The 15900-nt window shown below is 41.8% G+C and overlaps 2 protein-coding genes across 7 annotated transcripts in view; one reads left to right on the top strand and one right to left on the bottom strand.

The window, feature by feature from the left end:
- Positions 1 to 12504, bottom strand: CDR2 (cerebellar degeneration related protein 2). Of its 2 annotated transcripts, XM_038187079.2 has the most exons (6): positions 12130 to 12504; positions 11136 to 11203; positions 7487 to 7599; positions 4019 to 4167; positions 3582 to 3746; positions 1 to 2396 (listed from the first exon to the last, which is right to left on the bottom strand). In XM_038187079.2, exons 3-6 carry the CDS (start codon positions 7523 to 7525, stop codon positions 1529 to 1531), a joined length of 1221 nt encoding a protein of 406 aa, XP_038043007.1. In that variant the 5' UTR covers positions 7526 to 7599; positions 11136 to 11203; positions 12130 to 12504; the 3' UTR covers positions 1 to 1528. The 2 variants fall into 2 exon arrangements, with proteins under 2 accessions (XP_038043007.1, XP_027325351.1); XM_027469550.3 differs by lacking the exon at positions 11136 to 11203 and having other exon boundaries at positions 12130 to 12499.
- Positions 11680 to 15900, top strand: part of LOC101799791 (transmembrane protein 180) — a 19683-nt gene continuing 15462 nt past the window's right edge. For 2 of the 5 annotated variants that reach the window (XM_027469549.3, XM_072024129.1), the window contains exon 1: positions 12457 to 12588. In XM_027469549.3, the coding sequence (XP_027325350.3) occupies positions 12514 to 12588 (75 nt within the window). In that variant the 5' untranslated portion in view covers positions 12457 to 12513. The other 3 variants (XM_038187078.2, XM_072024130.1, XM_005018540.6) reach the window with 3 other exon arrangements.

The raw sequence follows: 15900 nt of genomic DNA on the forward strand, positions 1-15900 counted from the left end.
TAGCTTGACTGGCTTATTTATTTGCTTAGAAAAATATTCACAACATTCAGATTCCCATTTTTAAATAATTTTAAAGAATGCAACATGTTTTTGAGAAATTCCCACAATATGAATGAAGTCTTAATACTGCAACTGAAGGACAGCTATACACAAGCTTAACAGGGTACATAAGGCAGACAGAACGGTAATAGCAGCTGAACTAGAGCTGAGAAATTGTCAACACGCTTTCAACTGTTTGGTGTATTGCAGCAACTCAGACAAGGCAATAAGTAGGTGGTTCCCAAGAACAGTTGAACAAATTAAGTTATGAGACACTTTATAAGAAGGATGTCGCCTCTCCTGGTGCCCTCTTTCTCCTTAATTGCTTAGCTTTTGTTTTCCATTCTTCACACTTCAAAGCAGTTTTAAAGAACATCTTCATGTTTTGTTTTCCAGAATTTGAAAACCTATGAACTTATTATTAGGGAGTGGAGAAGGAGAGGAAGAACAAGAACATGGGCCCCTGTTTTCAGGAGGATATGTTCTGGCAGTGTTACATCCACCCTGTAGGCAGCATGGAATAGGTCCACTGGAAGCAACAGACGAACCCATATAAGGTTTTACCTGACCTGTCTCCTTCAAGCACTGGGAGCTTGTGGTAGGTAGGCTTAAAAGCTATTTCACTATGTCAATGCTACTGCTAAAGTTAAATAGCTAAATTGCAACTTTCTATCTTACCAAATACACACATGTATGCACTTTGCAGGCATTCCACCAAAAAAAGAACAGTAGGTCCCAAATAACATACATAATCAATTCACAGTATCTTGCCTTAAGACAAAGTTCCCTATATAAGAAACCATACCTAAAAGCCACACAAACTTTGTCAAATCCTTTCTCAGTAAAAAATTTATACCAACCTGTGGGAGAGCTTAGTGCACATGAGAAGGTGGTATTAACTTAAACCAAGCACAGTGCAAGCTGCTGTGCCTGCTCTCCACCTCCCTGCCAAAGCAAGTTCAGCTAGACTGTTCACTTCGTTCTCAAGACTCAAGGAGAGGCTGCCCATGATACTGGTCAGGGGCTCTGTTTTTGTTCATTTTCTACATCATTTTACATAGTTACAGGGCTAGATCATCACCTGCAAGCAAAGAAAAGCTTATAGCCTGGTTCCTTGTGAGAAGTACTGAACAGATTTCTTAGCTCTGTTAATATGAAGTGGACTAGGGAAACTAGTGGCAATTACTACTCTGGACAGACATCGTGTAGTATGAAGTAGTGTAGTATTAAGCTATGATGTTTGTTTGCTTTCCAACCACTGGTTTGTGTGACAGTGCTAAACAATATCAAATCTATTGCTACATAGGTACAAGGAGACTGCTAGTCTAGCCAGCTTGTTAACTACATGTCTACAAACCAATTGAAAACATTCATTTTGAGTGCTAAAAGAAACAGTGTAAGGGGTCTTTTGACATTTGTGTAAAGGTTTTCCCCTCTTTGAGTAAGAGATTAGTCATCAACAGAAAATGGGTCATCAGCAAGTCCAGTGTTAGGGTTGAGAAGAGAGGGACTTGTACTTAGATCTGTGTTCATCTATTTCTTCCTTCGTTTTTTTGATACAGCTAAAGATCTCCTTGAAGAGTGCTTTATATTCAGGAGGAGCATTTGCAGGAGAGTCACTTAGCTCCACATTTGTGGATTCTTGATTGCTAGCTGAAAGATCATACTGGGCATTTCCCACATTAAGGTCTTTGGAATACTGCTTCAGTGTTTGTACAGCCTTGTGTTTCAAAGAATCTTCATCGATTTGACACTTCTTTAAAAGTTCCTCATACTTCACTTTCAGAGCATTATACTGAGCATCAACTTCATTAAGCACAGAGATTCCTCGCTGCTTCACAGCTTCAGCTCTCCTAATACACGTTTCTTCGTGGCCTCTTAGAATGTCTCCCCCTGCAGCGCTACTTAGGAAAGTTTCGCTACTGCTCCGCTTCAGTGCCTTCTTGTCAAGCTCACATACGTTCAGAAGTCCATCATCTGCTGGGCTCTGACCAAGCTCCCTTTCTAAGGATTCCTTGAATGAAATGAAAAATGATTCTGGCACCAATTTCTCTGCATTATGGAATGTGTTTTCAGACTGAAGTATTTGGCGCATTTCAGCTACTTCCACTTCCAACTCCTCTGCACGAGCCCGATACAAGTCTATATCAGCAAGCCTCTGTTCAAGGTCACAGTTTTCTTTTACCACAAGACTATATTCCTCTTCCATGGTTATCCTCTTCTCTTTTTCTAGGTTAAGTTGGGCTTGCAGAACTGTAACTGCCTTTTTTAAGTTCTCATTTTCTTCTTCTAGAGGACTCAGCTGACTATCCATGGAAGTTATCTTTTCTGCAAACACATGATCGTAAACAAAATACCTGCAGAAACAAACACAAAAGTATTATGAAATCTAGGAAATACAGCTGACCACACCTAAAGTTTTCCTGTCCTAGGTAACTCATGACAGACTTAAACTGAATGCTAACATATCTCAGAATATACATAGCAGTCATTTTGCTAACCTATCAGTCCATTTAATAATCACAAAGGGAGTTTGTAAATACTTCATGTGCCATCAAGCCTTCCCCCTCTAGCAGAATGGCAGCTTTTTAACAGTTTCAAGTTATAGATCAGCTTACTGAATAACTAGGTCTAGAATTTAAGTTTTTAAAAAAATTCATGTATCATGTAATACTTTCTGACCCTTCAGATCTTTTTCCCACAGCTTTCCACTCTTACAACTTGTGTCACTATTGAGTGTGGAAACAAGCTTCAAAAAAGATAAGGCAATTCTGTAGCCACAAGCCTTTGGCAGTTTGAAAGAAGCCACATGCCTATCTTTCGAAATGTCAAGAAATAACACTTGGATACAGAGATTGCTTATTTTGCAGTCCTACTTCCGTGTAGTACTGGAAGAGCAGACAAAAGAGCCTGTTCTCCTTGTCTGTAAAGGTGCTTCATTTCTGACATTACCTTCTAGGACTGAAGCTAGACTGAGTTTTTACCCCAGGTGACTTTTGATAGGCACACAAAAGCAGTTCAGCTGGGTAGAACTGCTCAAAATTAAGAAGCAGCCCAGAGCTCCAGGCACCATTTTAACCAGTTTAAATTCAGCAAATCTACTGCAGTTATTCCATCTTCCTTGAAGACAAGATGCCCACAGACATCCAAGAAAATAGTAAGTTACAGAAAAGATTGTTTAGGATGTTTATTTAGTAATTATCTGTTTGCACTTTATCTGACTGAAAAGAAGGAGGTTCAAATCCTTGTAGACTTCCTGGGCTATGATTTTATATGCTTAGAAACTTTGGGGCAGAACGTTTCAAGATAAGAGAGTGGAATGTACAGTTCGTCTTCCACAAAGGCTATTACAGTCTGCAACCAGAAGCATGCCACTGCAGTGGCAACACCACACAATGCAGGACTGCAGAGATATTTTGCTAGCTGTGAACATAAGATGCTTTTCTGCTAGCTTCCTTGACATCTGTGCTTGTTTCTAGTTTTTCAAACTTTGCTTAAAATAATTTCAGTATTTTATTTGGTATGCAAGACAAGAGTCTTACTGGCGAAGGTCATACAGCTCCTTCAAACACGAGAAGCTGTGCATTGATCTTGGCTGGTCAGATCTCTCATGGCTCATCCGGCCTCGTCCAGACTTCTTCAGTTCTTCTACTTGTCTTTGAAGGTCATCTATGTGTGTTTGCAGATTTTCAATAGTCTCTGTCAAGCTAAAAGTGAAGGACTGCTGTTAAAACATTTGACTGTTCAGTCAAGGACACAAGATAAAAGTTCTCATCCCCTCATATTGCAATTTCTCCTCTGAAGACTGCTCTTTGGCCACAAAACACTTTTAAATAAAGTTACCAATTTAAGAGTGTTGTAGAACAACACTAGACAGAAACAGCCATTCAGTAACTGTACAAACATGCTTGGTCTGCTCTTTTCATATTAACAGTTGAGAGCAGAGGGGAAAAAAGAGGATCTAGCCTAAGTTTGTTACCTTAGTATCTTTTGTTGTGAAGCTCTGCTCTCCGCAACTAGTTTTTGATTAGTGTCTTCTAGTTCTCTTGCTGTCACATCCAGCTGCTCATAGACTTTTGCATGTTGATCATTCATTTGACGCAAGAGCTCCACTTGCTTTGTGAGATACTGCAAGACAATACTGCTGTTACTAGTCTGCACTTGAATCACACATAGAGCTACTGTTCTGCACTTTTATTCACACATAAGTTTCACAAATACAGAGATTCCAGTGGGTCCTTTGGAAAACATACAGTTGTAAAGGTGCCATCAGAGCTCAGCTAGCTAGCTTGCTTTGTCACTGAGGACAACACAGACTGATCATCCAGCCTTTCACCCAGATGAGTTTGGTTTGTTTGTGCTGTTTTTTTTTCCCTTTATCTATCCTTGCTGCAGCTAAGCTGTTAGCTAGTACCCATGCCTTCTTGACTGGGTTTGCCTGTAGTGCAGTCATCACTAATACAGCCACAAATCCCAATTTCAACACAGCTCTTAACTATCCATTGAGTCTTTCTAAAAGTTGCAGTGGGCTCCATCAGAAGTTTTGTGATGACGTTGACCCAACAGTTTTCTTAGCATTAAACTGAAATATTGGGTGGCACTATCTATATCTTTTTCCAACTGGCCTATGTTTTTCCATTTTGAAGCAGCATTATGTTCAGCAAAACACAATTTAGATTGTGGTCACACTTAAGAGAGTTTGTGGACTACTGTGTGTCAGGAAGTACAACCAAGCTTTTGGATTCACTCTTTAATTTCTCATAGGGAACTCCAGTTACTGTAATACCAAGAGTTTTTTGTTTTTTTTTTTTTAAATAAAACACACAAAGTGGTCTCATTTTAATCCTCTTTAGTCTTACAGTTACCAAAATAGTCTGTTAAGTGTCTAGAATAATTTCAGAAAGCCTGGAATTCTCAGCATAAGAAGTTAACAATAACTTAAGACTCTTAATTCAAGTGCCTTATATGGTCCCACATACGGTAGGACTGATACAGTTCAAAAAAGAAACACGTTTGTTTTAAACAGGCTTGAGAACAACAACAACAAAAATCTTTTAATTCTGAAATACTTTGTTGTTATATAGAACTTCCTTCTTACAATACATTCTTACTACATGCTACTCACTGATAAGTATGAACACCCATTGGACTTTGAGGCAGATCTACCTCTCTTTACATAGGCACATTCTGAAAACTTCTAATGTTCTACTTAACCTTTTACCTCCTTAAGAGAGATTGATGGGTTTACATTTTAGGCAATTTAAGAACAGATTATAAATTAATCTAGGACTAGTAACTGCTACATACAGACTTCTAGAAGATCAACACGATAGCAGTTGGCTAGATCCTTCTGTAGCCTGTACGCATGTGACAGAGGATTTACACAAAAATAGTTTATGGATTAGCAGCAGAATCTCAATGTGACCCACTTCAGATTAACTTTCCCTATTGGTCACTCTCAGAAGGAGCTAGAGATCTTCATATTTTGTTCAGCAATACAAGACTGACTAAGCACAGAAACAAGGTTTTGGTACCAGAATTAGATGTTCCCACTTCTCACAGTGGGGTTTTGCAGAAGGTTTAGCTGAATGGAAGATATAAAGCACCAGTTTAATCCACCTTGTCCCTCCAATATCTTTAGTGTTGGTATTAATTTGGCCTGCTGTAACCAGGCCATGAAAACAAAGCACAGCTGTGGTAACACCTTAGAAGTTTGCATTTGTTCCACCTCCCCAGCAACTGAGCAGCTAACATGAAGCAGCAGCTGAGACTTCTGTTCCACTGCATGACAAAGGAGAGTCAGTATTCCTGAAGTCTGAATGCCGAGAACTAATATTCAGATGGCAATAAAGTTGCCCTTTCACTCCAGCATTTATTACACCTACAGTGATTCATTAGTGGCATACATGTCAGCACAGAGGTCAGATATAATGATCCAAGGCTGTAAAGCACTTAATATGTTAGTATATACCAGCTACAATCTTAAGCATCCCCAAAAGCCTTTGACCCTTCCTTTTCAGTTCAGAAAAGGTAGTGCCATATTTGAGAATGACCTTAATCATTGTAAGAACAAGTTTTAGAGTTCGCTACCTGTAAGAAGTGGATTTATTGGGGAGGATAGAGGCAGGGGGTAGAAAGAATTTCATTACTTTATTTGCACTAAAAAAAGCTAGTCAAAACCCGAGCAAAGTAGCTCTAAGAACACTGAAAGACCACCTTCTGCTTGCAGAGATGAGCAAGTTAAGAATTAGGAAGATAAGGAAACATCAAGCACAGATGCTGGATATAGCACTTAGAGACTGCAAAGTTATGTTATTTCAAAACATGTTGCAACTGTATTAAACACTTCCAACAATATGGCTGATTACAGAATCATTCAGGTTGGAAAAGACCTCTAAGATCACCAAGTCCCACCGTTAACCTAGCACTGCCAAGTCTGCCACTACACCATGTCTCTAAGCATCCCATCTGCACATCTTCTGAATACCTTAAGTAGAGCAGTATTTGTATAGCACCTTCATAACAACGATACATGTTTAAGTCTTAAGTTGCAGCTGTACAAAAACACTCTGTAACTGCGCAAGTTCTACTTACACAAATTAATTCATATTTTGTAAGAATTTAGCATACACCAGTCACAGCCTGGTCCCTGTGATTCATACTAGAGCCAAACTGAAATGCTGGACTACGTTTCCATTATATTGTCAGTTAGAGAAGTACTGAATATTTAATAAATTTAATTATTAGAGACCATGCATTGCCCTCTTAATAGATGAAAATCATTACATTGACAAATGCTATGTCTGCAAGAACATAAGCACTGTTAAAAAAAAAAAAAAAGACGTTGCCAAAAATGGTTAGGTTTTTCCATCAAGTAACAAAGCTGAGTGTTTCCTGAGGGTGGTTCTGATCCCTTACCCCGTAACTACAGAAATATATACCCATTACATCCCGTATTTAGGTACTAGTTAAATGTTTGTTCTTGCTGATTTTTAATTGAACTTTACTTTAGTTCCCTTTACCACAGCTCAGTTTAACAGAAGTACATATACTCAGATTTTACTCAAATCTTTTCATGCTTTAGTCAAGCATTCAAATTTCAGTGCAGTAATTTATCATAAGAGGTCAAATGATATGAAATTAAGATGAGCAAAGTTTAGCAATAAGACTCCTGAAATAACTTTTCCTGTATACAACTCAAGTCCTTTGTCATTATGTAAAACAAATCCAATAAGTTTAGTGGTACAAAGACTCCATTGCTGAGACAAACAGGTCTAACTATGATCAAAGCCTATCTATGTTATTGAGGTAGCAGAAGTACTTAAAAGTTGCTCAGTGATTGTCTTGAAAGTGTCAGTCAGATGTCAAGAAACTCAGATCTTCTAACTTATATGCTATTTTGTTGCATGTTTACATGCTTTAACACTTGGATCCCTTAAATATTTACCTCTATCTCCTGCAGTTGCTCTTGGTTTGTTGCATACATTTGCTGTAAAGATTCCTCTAATTCGGTGTTTCGATCCAGTAGTGTCTTTCCAAGCTCAGCAGCAAGGTGAAGATCTAAAAAAGAAGTCATATGTACACACGTTACGGACACAGCCAGCCATCTTCTCTTCACTTCCTTCCACCTGCCCAGTACAGCACCAGCATCTCTATTTGAGGTGTCTGTTAACTACATTTCACAATGTTTACAACAGTCATGTTTTAGAAAAGTAAAGGTAAAAGCAAACTTATCAGGCTAGACCTGGGCCAAAGCTGCTTGCACTCTCATTTACTTTGCTGTTCTTCCCCATTACCCCTTCAGCAAGGAGCTCAGATCACACAGGATCAAAGTGGTGAATTAAAATTGCAGACACTTTATGGTGAAACAAGAATATGTAAAGACATAAAACTAATAAAGAAATGTAGCTATTCTGCTTTTCAAGCTCATAAACCTAGGAGACAGCAATTGCTTTATGTGCTCCAAAACAACATTTTAAGTGTCATTTATTCCCAAGCACTTAATCTCTATTTCACTTCAGTCATCTTCAATCACCTCCAGGGTGCGGTGACTAGTGTTGTTTCGAATTAAGAAATAAATCATCTGAACGCCCAGTTCCTTTCTCAAGGGAGGCTTGATATTTGTTCCACAGCTTATGTATTACTATGATATTGTCTTTACAGACACACACAATTTAAAATTCAACATTATGTGATGATATCAATCTAGTGTTATGGTTACCATAGTAATTACTCTGTGCAGGGTATTACATGTTTAAAATCCAACAGATTTTGAAAGTCTCTTATTTTTCACCTCCTTCCCATCACCTGGACCATGACCATGTTGTCTCCTGCACGCATGACAGTCTTGTTAGTTTGCTCATAGATCAGACTGGCATCACCAATGGGAAGGAAAGGAAACAGAAGGAAATTCAAGAAAAAAATTCTATTCAAGAAGTCTTAAATTAAGGTACAAAAAGCATGTACTGCATCAGCAGCAGTTGCAGCAAGACAAGAAAATGCATCCCATTTTCATTTGATTAAGATGGCCTTGTTTTAACATGTTATCTTACCTCTTTCCTGCCCTTTCCCAGTTACATTATCAGCTAGTCATTGGAGTAGACAGAATGCTGCTCCAAGATTGTTTTGTGCTAACCTTCAGTTTGGCAGCCTGTCCAAAATGATTACTTGATCTAGATGCATAAACCAAGGACTGAATTCAGACCTAACAGCCAAATGTTCCTGTTCACTTGTCTCTGTAAGCTGTAGATGTCCAAGTTTGGACAAACAGCAGCTGTGGTATTCTTTACACATTCTTTACAGCTCCAGTGCATTGTTTCCCACCTTAAAGTCACATTCTTAAATTCCACAAAAATTATTTCAAACAAGTCACACTGCATCCAAGTTCCTGGTAGAACTAGAAGCCCCACTGAATGCTGGTTTTTACCGAGCAGTTTATCCTCACGTAGCTCTTTCATTGTTACAGCACTTGTTAAGAAACAGCTGATTTTAGAGCTTTTTCCCAGGGTTTAAAGTATTTGGGATAAGAAAACCTCAAGGCATCCTGCTTAAGATTTTCCCATTTTAAAACAAAGCTCATATATTGTTTATCCGTGGACAGAGCAACTTCTAAAGCAAACACCAAGCTGTTTGTTCTATCACTCTATAGAATACTGGAGTCTTCAAATACAGTCATCTTTCATCCTATATAAAACAGAGTCCTGATTCACAAGTTCTCATACTACACAAATCTTTACTAACACCCACAATCTTTAAAGCCTGTCAACAATATTGGCATCATTCAAGGCAAAGACTAAATAGTCCATTCTTTTATTTTAATAGAGTAGAATAAGAGCTTTAGAGAGGATTTTAGGATTATGTTAAAGACTTAATGCATAATGGAATTTTGCTGCCATTTTCCTTCCCAAAGTGAAAGTTTGTTTTGATGTTTAAATACATTTAGGAGTAGACAGTTTCATTCTTAAATGCCCCCACATCTACAAAATCAAGGAGTGCACACCACACAGCACTTTGAACACAATGCGAATAATAGAATTCATGTCACTGTACTTATACACCCAATCTGTTCATTAGCATGGCAGAAGCACAAATGAGTTACTAGGGGAGAAGCATGCTATTTTGTAATTAAGGTAATTTGTTTTTGAGGGGGAGAAGACAAGTGGAAGAGCTCAGTAACATGCAATGAAACTCTTAACTGCTACCCTAGAAAAGGCAACAACAATCTGACCTCTCCTAAAATTAAGAGTTTACTTTGCATCTGTTTTTCCACATTAAATGCCTTTTCTCCCTATATTCCCTAAGAGGGAATTTTAAGTCAGATGTAGAACATGTTCTCCTGATACAGAAGTTAGTTTACATTTGTCTTAGTCGCTGTATAATACTAGAAGCACACTACATTTTCTGTTGAAAATTTATGTAAACTAATAGTTAAAACCTGCAACAGACAATTACACATTTTCACCTTTTCAACATGAAGATGTAAGCAGAGAGGTTTTTAATAATGCAAACTGCATAAGCACAAATCTTAAGAACCTGATTTTCATAAACCTGATCAGTCTTACTCATGCCATTTAAGAGCTGCATCAGGAATCTCTAAACTGAACAGGATTTCAGTGATAGGTCTTCAGCGGTGTTACAAAGCCCTCATTTGCAAGCACTTCCCCACAAATTCCTTTGACAGTGTTACAGTAATTGAGAAAAAGATGAAGACAGTACCAAAACCCTTATCTTCTACATTTCATAACCCACATAACAAAATGATTGAGATAATTTTCCATCTAAAAATAAGTCTATACTTTTTTACTATCATTAGTAGCGCAAGATGTATATGTAAGCCTGGTTGAAGTTTATTTAACTGTAAGATTAAACCTTCTTTTTCTTACTGAGATGTATATTCTCTCCTCCATGATCAGATTACTCTGTGTTATTAAAGCAAGTAACAGCAAGAAGCACACTCATAAAAGAGCTCTTTTCCAAAGGTCAGCACACTGCAGCAAGACACGGATCTTGCAGGAGGAGGGATGGCTGTTCCCATCCTTAGAAGAATTCCACAAACGTTCTGTTTTTAGCAGCAGCATGCCAGAGAAGCCCACCTCCATTGTCAAGGCAAAAGCTTTTGATGCATACAAAGACTGTTGAAGTTCGCCTGAAACCCTACCCTGATTTTCAGTTTCAAAGACAGGCTGAGAAGAAATACAGACTTGTTTAGGATGCTTCTTAAATGCTTAAAAACCTGTGTTTTCTCACAGACACGCTCCTCCGTTCTTAGACATGCACAGATTGTTTGGGTTGTGAAAAGTACAAAGAGACCTCGATAAGCAATCTTGCTCCTCTGTTTACATACACTGGTATCGCTTAGTTTTAGAGGGATGAAAAGTGTCTTGCAGACTGCAGGAATAGAGTATAATGGAACATTTTACAAACACACCCTGAAGGAACAACTACTTTGCGTTTCAACTTGCCCATCAGATTATTTTCCTCCTTTCCCTTTTGGCAAGGCTAGCAGACACTTCCGTTCGGGCTTGTAAGAGATAATCCTCAGAAAAAGACTGTTCAACTGCTGGGAGAGCATGAACCAGCCCTCAAAATGCACTGACCTCTAGAAGGGACTGCTGTCTTCTGGCTCGCAGGAGGGAGCGAAGTGGTGATTTTATGGTCATTTAAACTATGAAAAAATTTGAAGTTAAACATCAGTAAGGCAAGAAGTCAGCCACTCTGCATCAGGAATTCGCCTTATAAGTCTTCTACTCCCCTAAATGCTGATGTTGTAAAAACAGTTAAATCATATCTTCTCGTTTCCAACTTCTCTTCCTTTTGACAGCAAACCATGGATGGTTTCAGGATCTTACTTAAATTAATTGGTTTATAACCTACAGCCACGAAGACGTCTCTTTTGAGCTCAGAATCCCTAAACATAGTTGAGAAGCAAGCTATTTAAAACCCAAAGCATACAATTAGGGACCTATTCCTATCTCAGAAGAAGTTCCTGCTGGCAGGTGCCTGATCTCAGCACAAAATCTGCTTAACCAGGGACGGCTTCCACAGGCACCTTTCCTTACAGCAGAGCAGCAAGAAGCAGCGTGTGGCGGCGTGAAACCCTAAAACCCGCGCGGGGCTAAGGCAGGGTGGCAGGACAGCACCTCACCGCTCCCAGCCGGCCCTTTAACACGCACACGGGGCCGGTACCGAGCAGCAAATGCCGGCAGGCTCTCAGGGAAGCCGCGCATTCCTTCCATATCGCGTCCGCAGGAGACTTTCGGCTGTGCCACCGCCTCGGGTGGGCTCGACAGGGCGGGCTGCCCTCAGCTCCCCCCGCTCCCGATGCCGCTCGCAGCTCAGGTACCTCGCGGCAGCCGCCTCCCCGCCTCGCCCCGGCGAACAAAGGCAGCCGCGGGCTGCAGCAGCGGGGCGAGGCGAGGCGAGCCGGGGCTGCCACCGCCCCCAGCCCCTCACCGGCGGCTTCAGCCCGAACCCACCCCGTCCCCTCCGGGGCTCGCCCCGCCGGGGGTCACCGAGCCGGGGGCACCCCCCGGGGACCGCCCCGCCGACTGCCCACTCCCCGCCGCCCCGCGCCGCGCCGCGCCGCCTCACCTTGCTGCAGGTCCTGCTGGTCGTACCAGGGCTCATCCTCGCGGATCTCGAACTCCTCCACCAGGCTGCCGGCCAGCATCGCGCCCCCTTCTCCCTTCCACCGGCGGGGCCCGGGCCAGCCGCTCCCTCTCCCCTCAGCGGCCGCCTCCGGCCATGGCCGGGCGCCGCCGATCCCTCGCCGAGCCTCTCCCCCTTCCGGCCGGGCCGCGCGGAGCCGCCGCCGCCGGCAGCAACGTGGCAGGCGCCGGCCGCCCGCCCCCCGTCGCCCCGCGATTCAAACGCGGCACCCTCAGCTCCGCGGCGGGGAGCCAATGGGGAGCCGCCCGCCCGGCGGATGGAAAGGAGCCCGAGCCAATCACCGCGCCGATCCGCGGCGGGGAGCCAATGGCAGAGAAGGGAAGGTTGGCCCGGGTTAATACGGCCCCGCCCCAGCAGGCGGTGGCGGCGCAGGGGGAGGAGGTGGGTCGGGTCGGGTCGGGCAGGGCAGGGCAGGGCGGGGGGCTGAGGGGAGCGCGGCGGGGGCTGGGCCCTGTGGGGGCTCCCCGCGGCTGAGGTGGGGCTGGACGCGGGGAGAAGCCGCGGCTCTCGGGGAGCGCCCCCTGGCTCGGCAGCCCCCGCGGGGCGCTGAGGGAGCAGCTCGTGAGGCGGGGCGGGGCGCGGACCCTCGGCTCCCCTCAGCGGCGGTGCCCGCTTGGAGGCTCCGCGTTGGGCACGGGGCGGGCCCGGGGGTGGCTCCGGCGGCCTCCTGCCTTGTGAGGGACGGGAGCCGGGACTGGGGCTGCTGAGGAGGAAGCTCCGCGTGCCCGCTTCTCGCAGGCCGGCGCCCCCGGGCAGCGCCCCCTCAGCCCGTCAGGAGCTGCGCGGGCTCGGGGGCGCTGGCGGTGCCTCCTGCGCAGGGTGCTTGCTGCTCTCATCCGCCCTCAGCAGCCCGTCCCCTCGGCAGTACCCCTCAGGACTAGGAAGGGGTTTAATCTGAGCCTTGCCCTCATGGGGCTGAGGACGAGGAAGGTTTTTATGACTATCAGGGCTACGAGCACCACACGGCAGTGCGGGACCCAGCGGGGCCTGCTGCCACCCCGTGTGGTCCAGCCAAAGCTCGTTACCACTGGGGAATCCACTTTTCTTCTCCAAGTTTGTGCTCTAGCTGCTTCTAGAGGTCATCACCCAGCCCTGGGAGAGCTGCGAGTAACGCCATGCTGCGCCTCGCTGCTTTAAACAGCCTCTTCTCTTGGCTCGTCTGTATTAACGCGGTTGCAACCGCGAGGCATTTCTGCAGCTGATTGCCTTCTGTGAGTCACAAAATGTCAACACCTGTGCTTTAATGTGCTCAGTGTAAAGGCTCTGACTCTTCGGAAGAGGAGGGGGTACTCACGCATGATTTCATTGTTGTACAATTAAAGAGCACATCTTTTGGGAAAGGAAGTGTGGTACCTCAACTTCTAATTGAACCTATTTCATAAACAAGGTACAGGAGCAGATGTACCAATTAGTGTAAAGAGTTGTGTCAGATCCTGTGTATTATAATTAGTCATGACACTGGAGGCCTGGTTGCACATTGTTAGAAGGTTTTTGTAGAAGAAATGCTTTCAATTTTTCTGAAGCTAAGGGAACCATTTTTCTATTTATGTGTAGGAAGGAACTGAGTCAAGTACGATTTGAGAAATGAATGTTAATGTCAAGCATGCTTATTCCTGGTGCCTGTGGAATTTGAGGGAGAAAAGAGGCCTCTGGTTTTCCATTTGAAAACCCAGACGGGGTTGCGGGTGAAATATCTACCTTTCCAAAGATACCTTCTACATAAATCACTTTGTTAAGTACATTTGTGAAGGCTTGAACACACATTTCTTCTTAAAAAAAAAATAAAATGTGATGCTTATCAGTAACACACTTATTATAATGTCTTTCACAATTTTAATACCTCTTTTTAAAAACAAACATTCCAGATTCCATTTTTTCAATAACCTTATTCTTCATTTAAGATTTCTCAGTTTATGAAACCAAACGTGTTACAAAGATTAAAAATTCCATCACATGGAAATGAAAGAGCCTTTGCAGCCATAGCTCTCTGAAAAATAAATTTGAAAATACTCATGCTCAAATATCTAAAAATTCAGTCATATTCTCATAAATAAATTGTCTTTATAAAGAAAAAACTTAGTTCAAGTTGTCTGTCAGCTTGATTTTTTTCTTACCTGTCAAGAGAAGTTACCTTCTCTTTGCATATAGATTCGTATGTGAGCACCTTAAAGATATGCACAAAAAATGTAACCAACCACCTTTTATGTGCTCTGTAAATAGTTCACTTTCTGTGTTTGGGAGGGGATGGAAAAACTGCTGTTCCACCCTCTGAGCCAGCATAGATGCTTCTCCAGCCTCTACTTGATTTGCAGCTTTTGTCTGGCCTCACCTGGTGATCAGGAGGTTACCATCTGCCCTCACAGCAGCCTGTCCTCTGCCACTTTGTGAACCACAGGAAGCAAGAAAGCTGGAAACCACCTTGCTTTAAATTACCTGTGTCTTTCATGGTTGTGATCATTGATATGATGAGTTCAGGGAGTTGCTTGTAGATATGTTTATCAAGCATATCTTCAAACCAAGCAGATACTCAAACTGTGTATTTTGATGGATATTTGAAAACTGCATTTAGGTTAAAATTGTAAATATAATGCAGAGGAGCAAAATGTGGACTACTGACAGCAGGTTGTGAAGCTCTGGAGTTAGTGTGCATAAGGCTGAAATGTGAACCTGAAGTATCTCCAAATTACTGGCAGACAGCATCTTTCAAATAGATGTAAAGAATACTAAATACTCAGTTAAAAAGAGGTAACTGGTAGAAGTATTTTTGTATTGGGATCATAGAACTGAATCTGGTCAAGAACCATAAATATAATCATTACTTTAGAAGATTGAGGTTTCCTGAAGCTAGCTATTTTTCATGGGATAGATTACACCAAACATACTTCAGTTAATTGCTAGATATGTGGAAAAAGTCAGCATCTTAAAAATGTTGGCTGAAGATCTGTTTGATATCTTACAGAACTATATTAAAGTATTTCTGTTACTAGGAAGTACTTTAAGTGCTGTATTGCCCTATACCAGTTACTTTCAGGATTTTGTTTACATGTGGTCTCTTCTAGTAGGAAAATGTTTAAACTGTTAAAAAGTGTTTTAATGGTTTTATGGCTTCTGTTCATATCTCATTTGTTTATTATTTAAAATCACTGCTTCCATGCTTCTTAGCTATTAACATTTAAAGATGCAAAAACAAAACTATACTTGTTTTGAAAGAAATACTCATCTAAGTGTATGCTGCATTTGACATTCATAGCTATGGAATACGTAGGGTTATGAATTGAGTCACTTCATTCCTACACAGCTTCATAATTCTAAAACTACGTAGCTAGCAAGAAAGATCTAAAATTTATGGAGTTACTTTAACCTCCAAACAAGCATTAGTGTTTGCAATAGCAGATTTTCATGCACCAGTTTGGAAAGGATTCTTTTAAATTTCTGTCTACTTGTTCTATTGATTTGTAAGCATTGATTAGATTTAGAAATGTCACTGACTTCTTAATATTTTGTACCTATTCAGTTTTGTGCTCAGTGTCTTATAACTCAATAAAATGTGTTGCTAATTTTAGAAGAAAAAGTGAGGATGGGGAAGTTTTCCTATAAGAGTCCATCCCTACACCTCTGAAACAAGCCAATCTCCCATAGCATTTTATTTAGAAAAATATTTTACCAACTTTTGTAATTATTTTTTTTTTTGTA

Source organism: Anas platyrhynchos, chromosome 15 (genome assembly GCF_047663525.1).
Source record: "Anas platyrhynchos isolate ZD024472 breed Pekin duck chromosome 15, IASCAAS_PekinDuck_T2T, whole genome shotgun sequence".
Taxonomy (NCBI): Eukaryota; Metazoa; Chordata; class Aves; order Anseriformes; family Anatidae; genus Anas; species Anas platyrhynchos.

Bases quoted from the DNA above. Each gene is read 5' to 3' on its own strand.
- CDR2 (XM_027469550.3), bottom strand. From the start codon at position 12,208: ATGCTGGCCGGCAGCCTGGTGGAGGAGTTCGAGATCCGCGAGGATGAG. The intron at 3,747-4,018 runs GTAACAAACTTA...CTTCACTTTTAG, and splicing joins TCACAACAAAAGATACTAAG to CTTGACAGAGACTATTGAAA. The intron at 2,397-3,581 runs GTAAGACTCTTG...TTGTTTCTGCAG, and splicing joins GAGCTGTATGACCTTCGCCA to GTATTTTGTTTACGATCATG.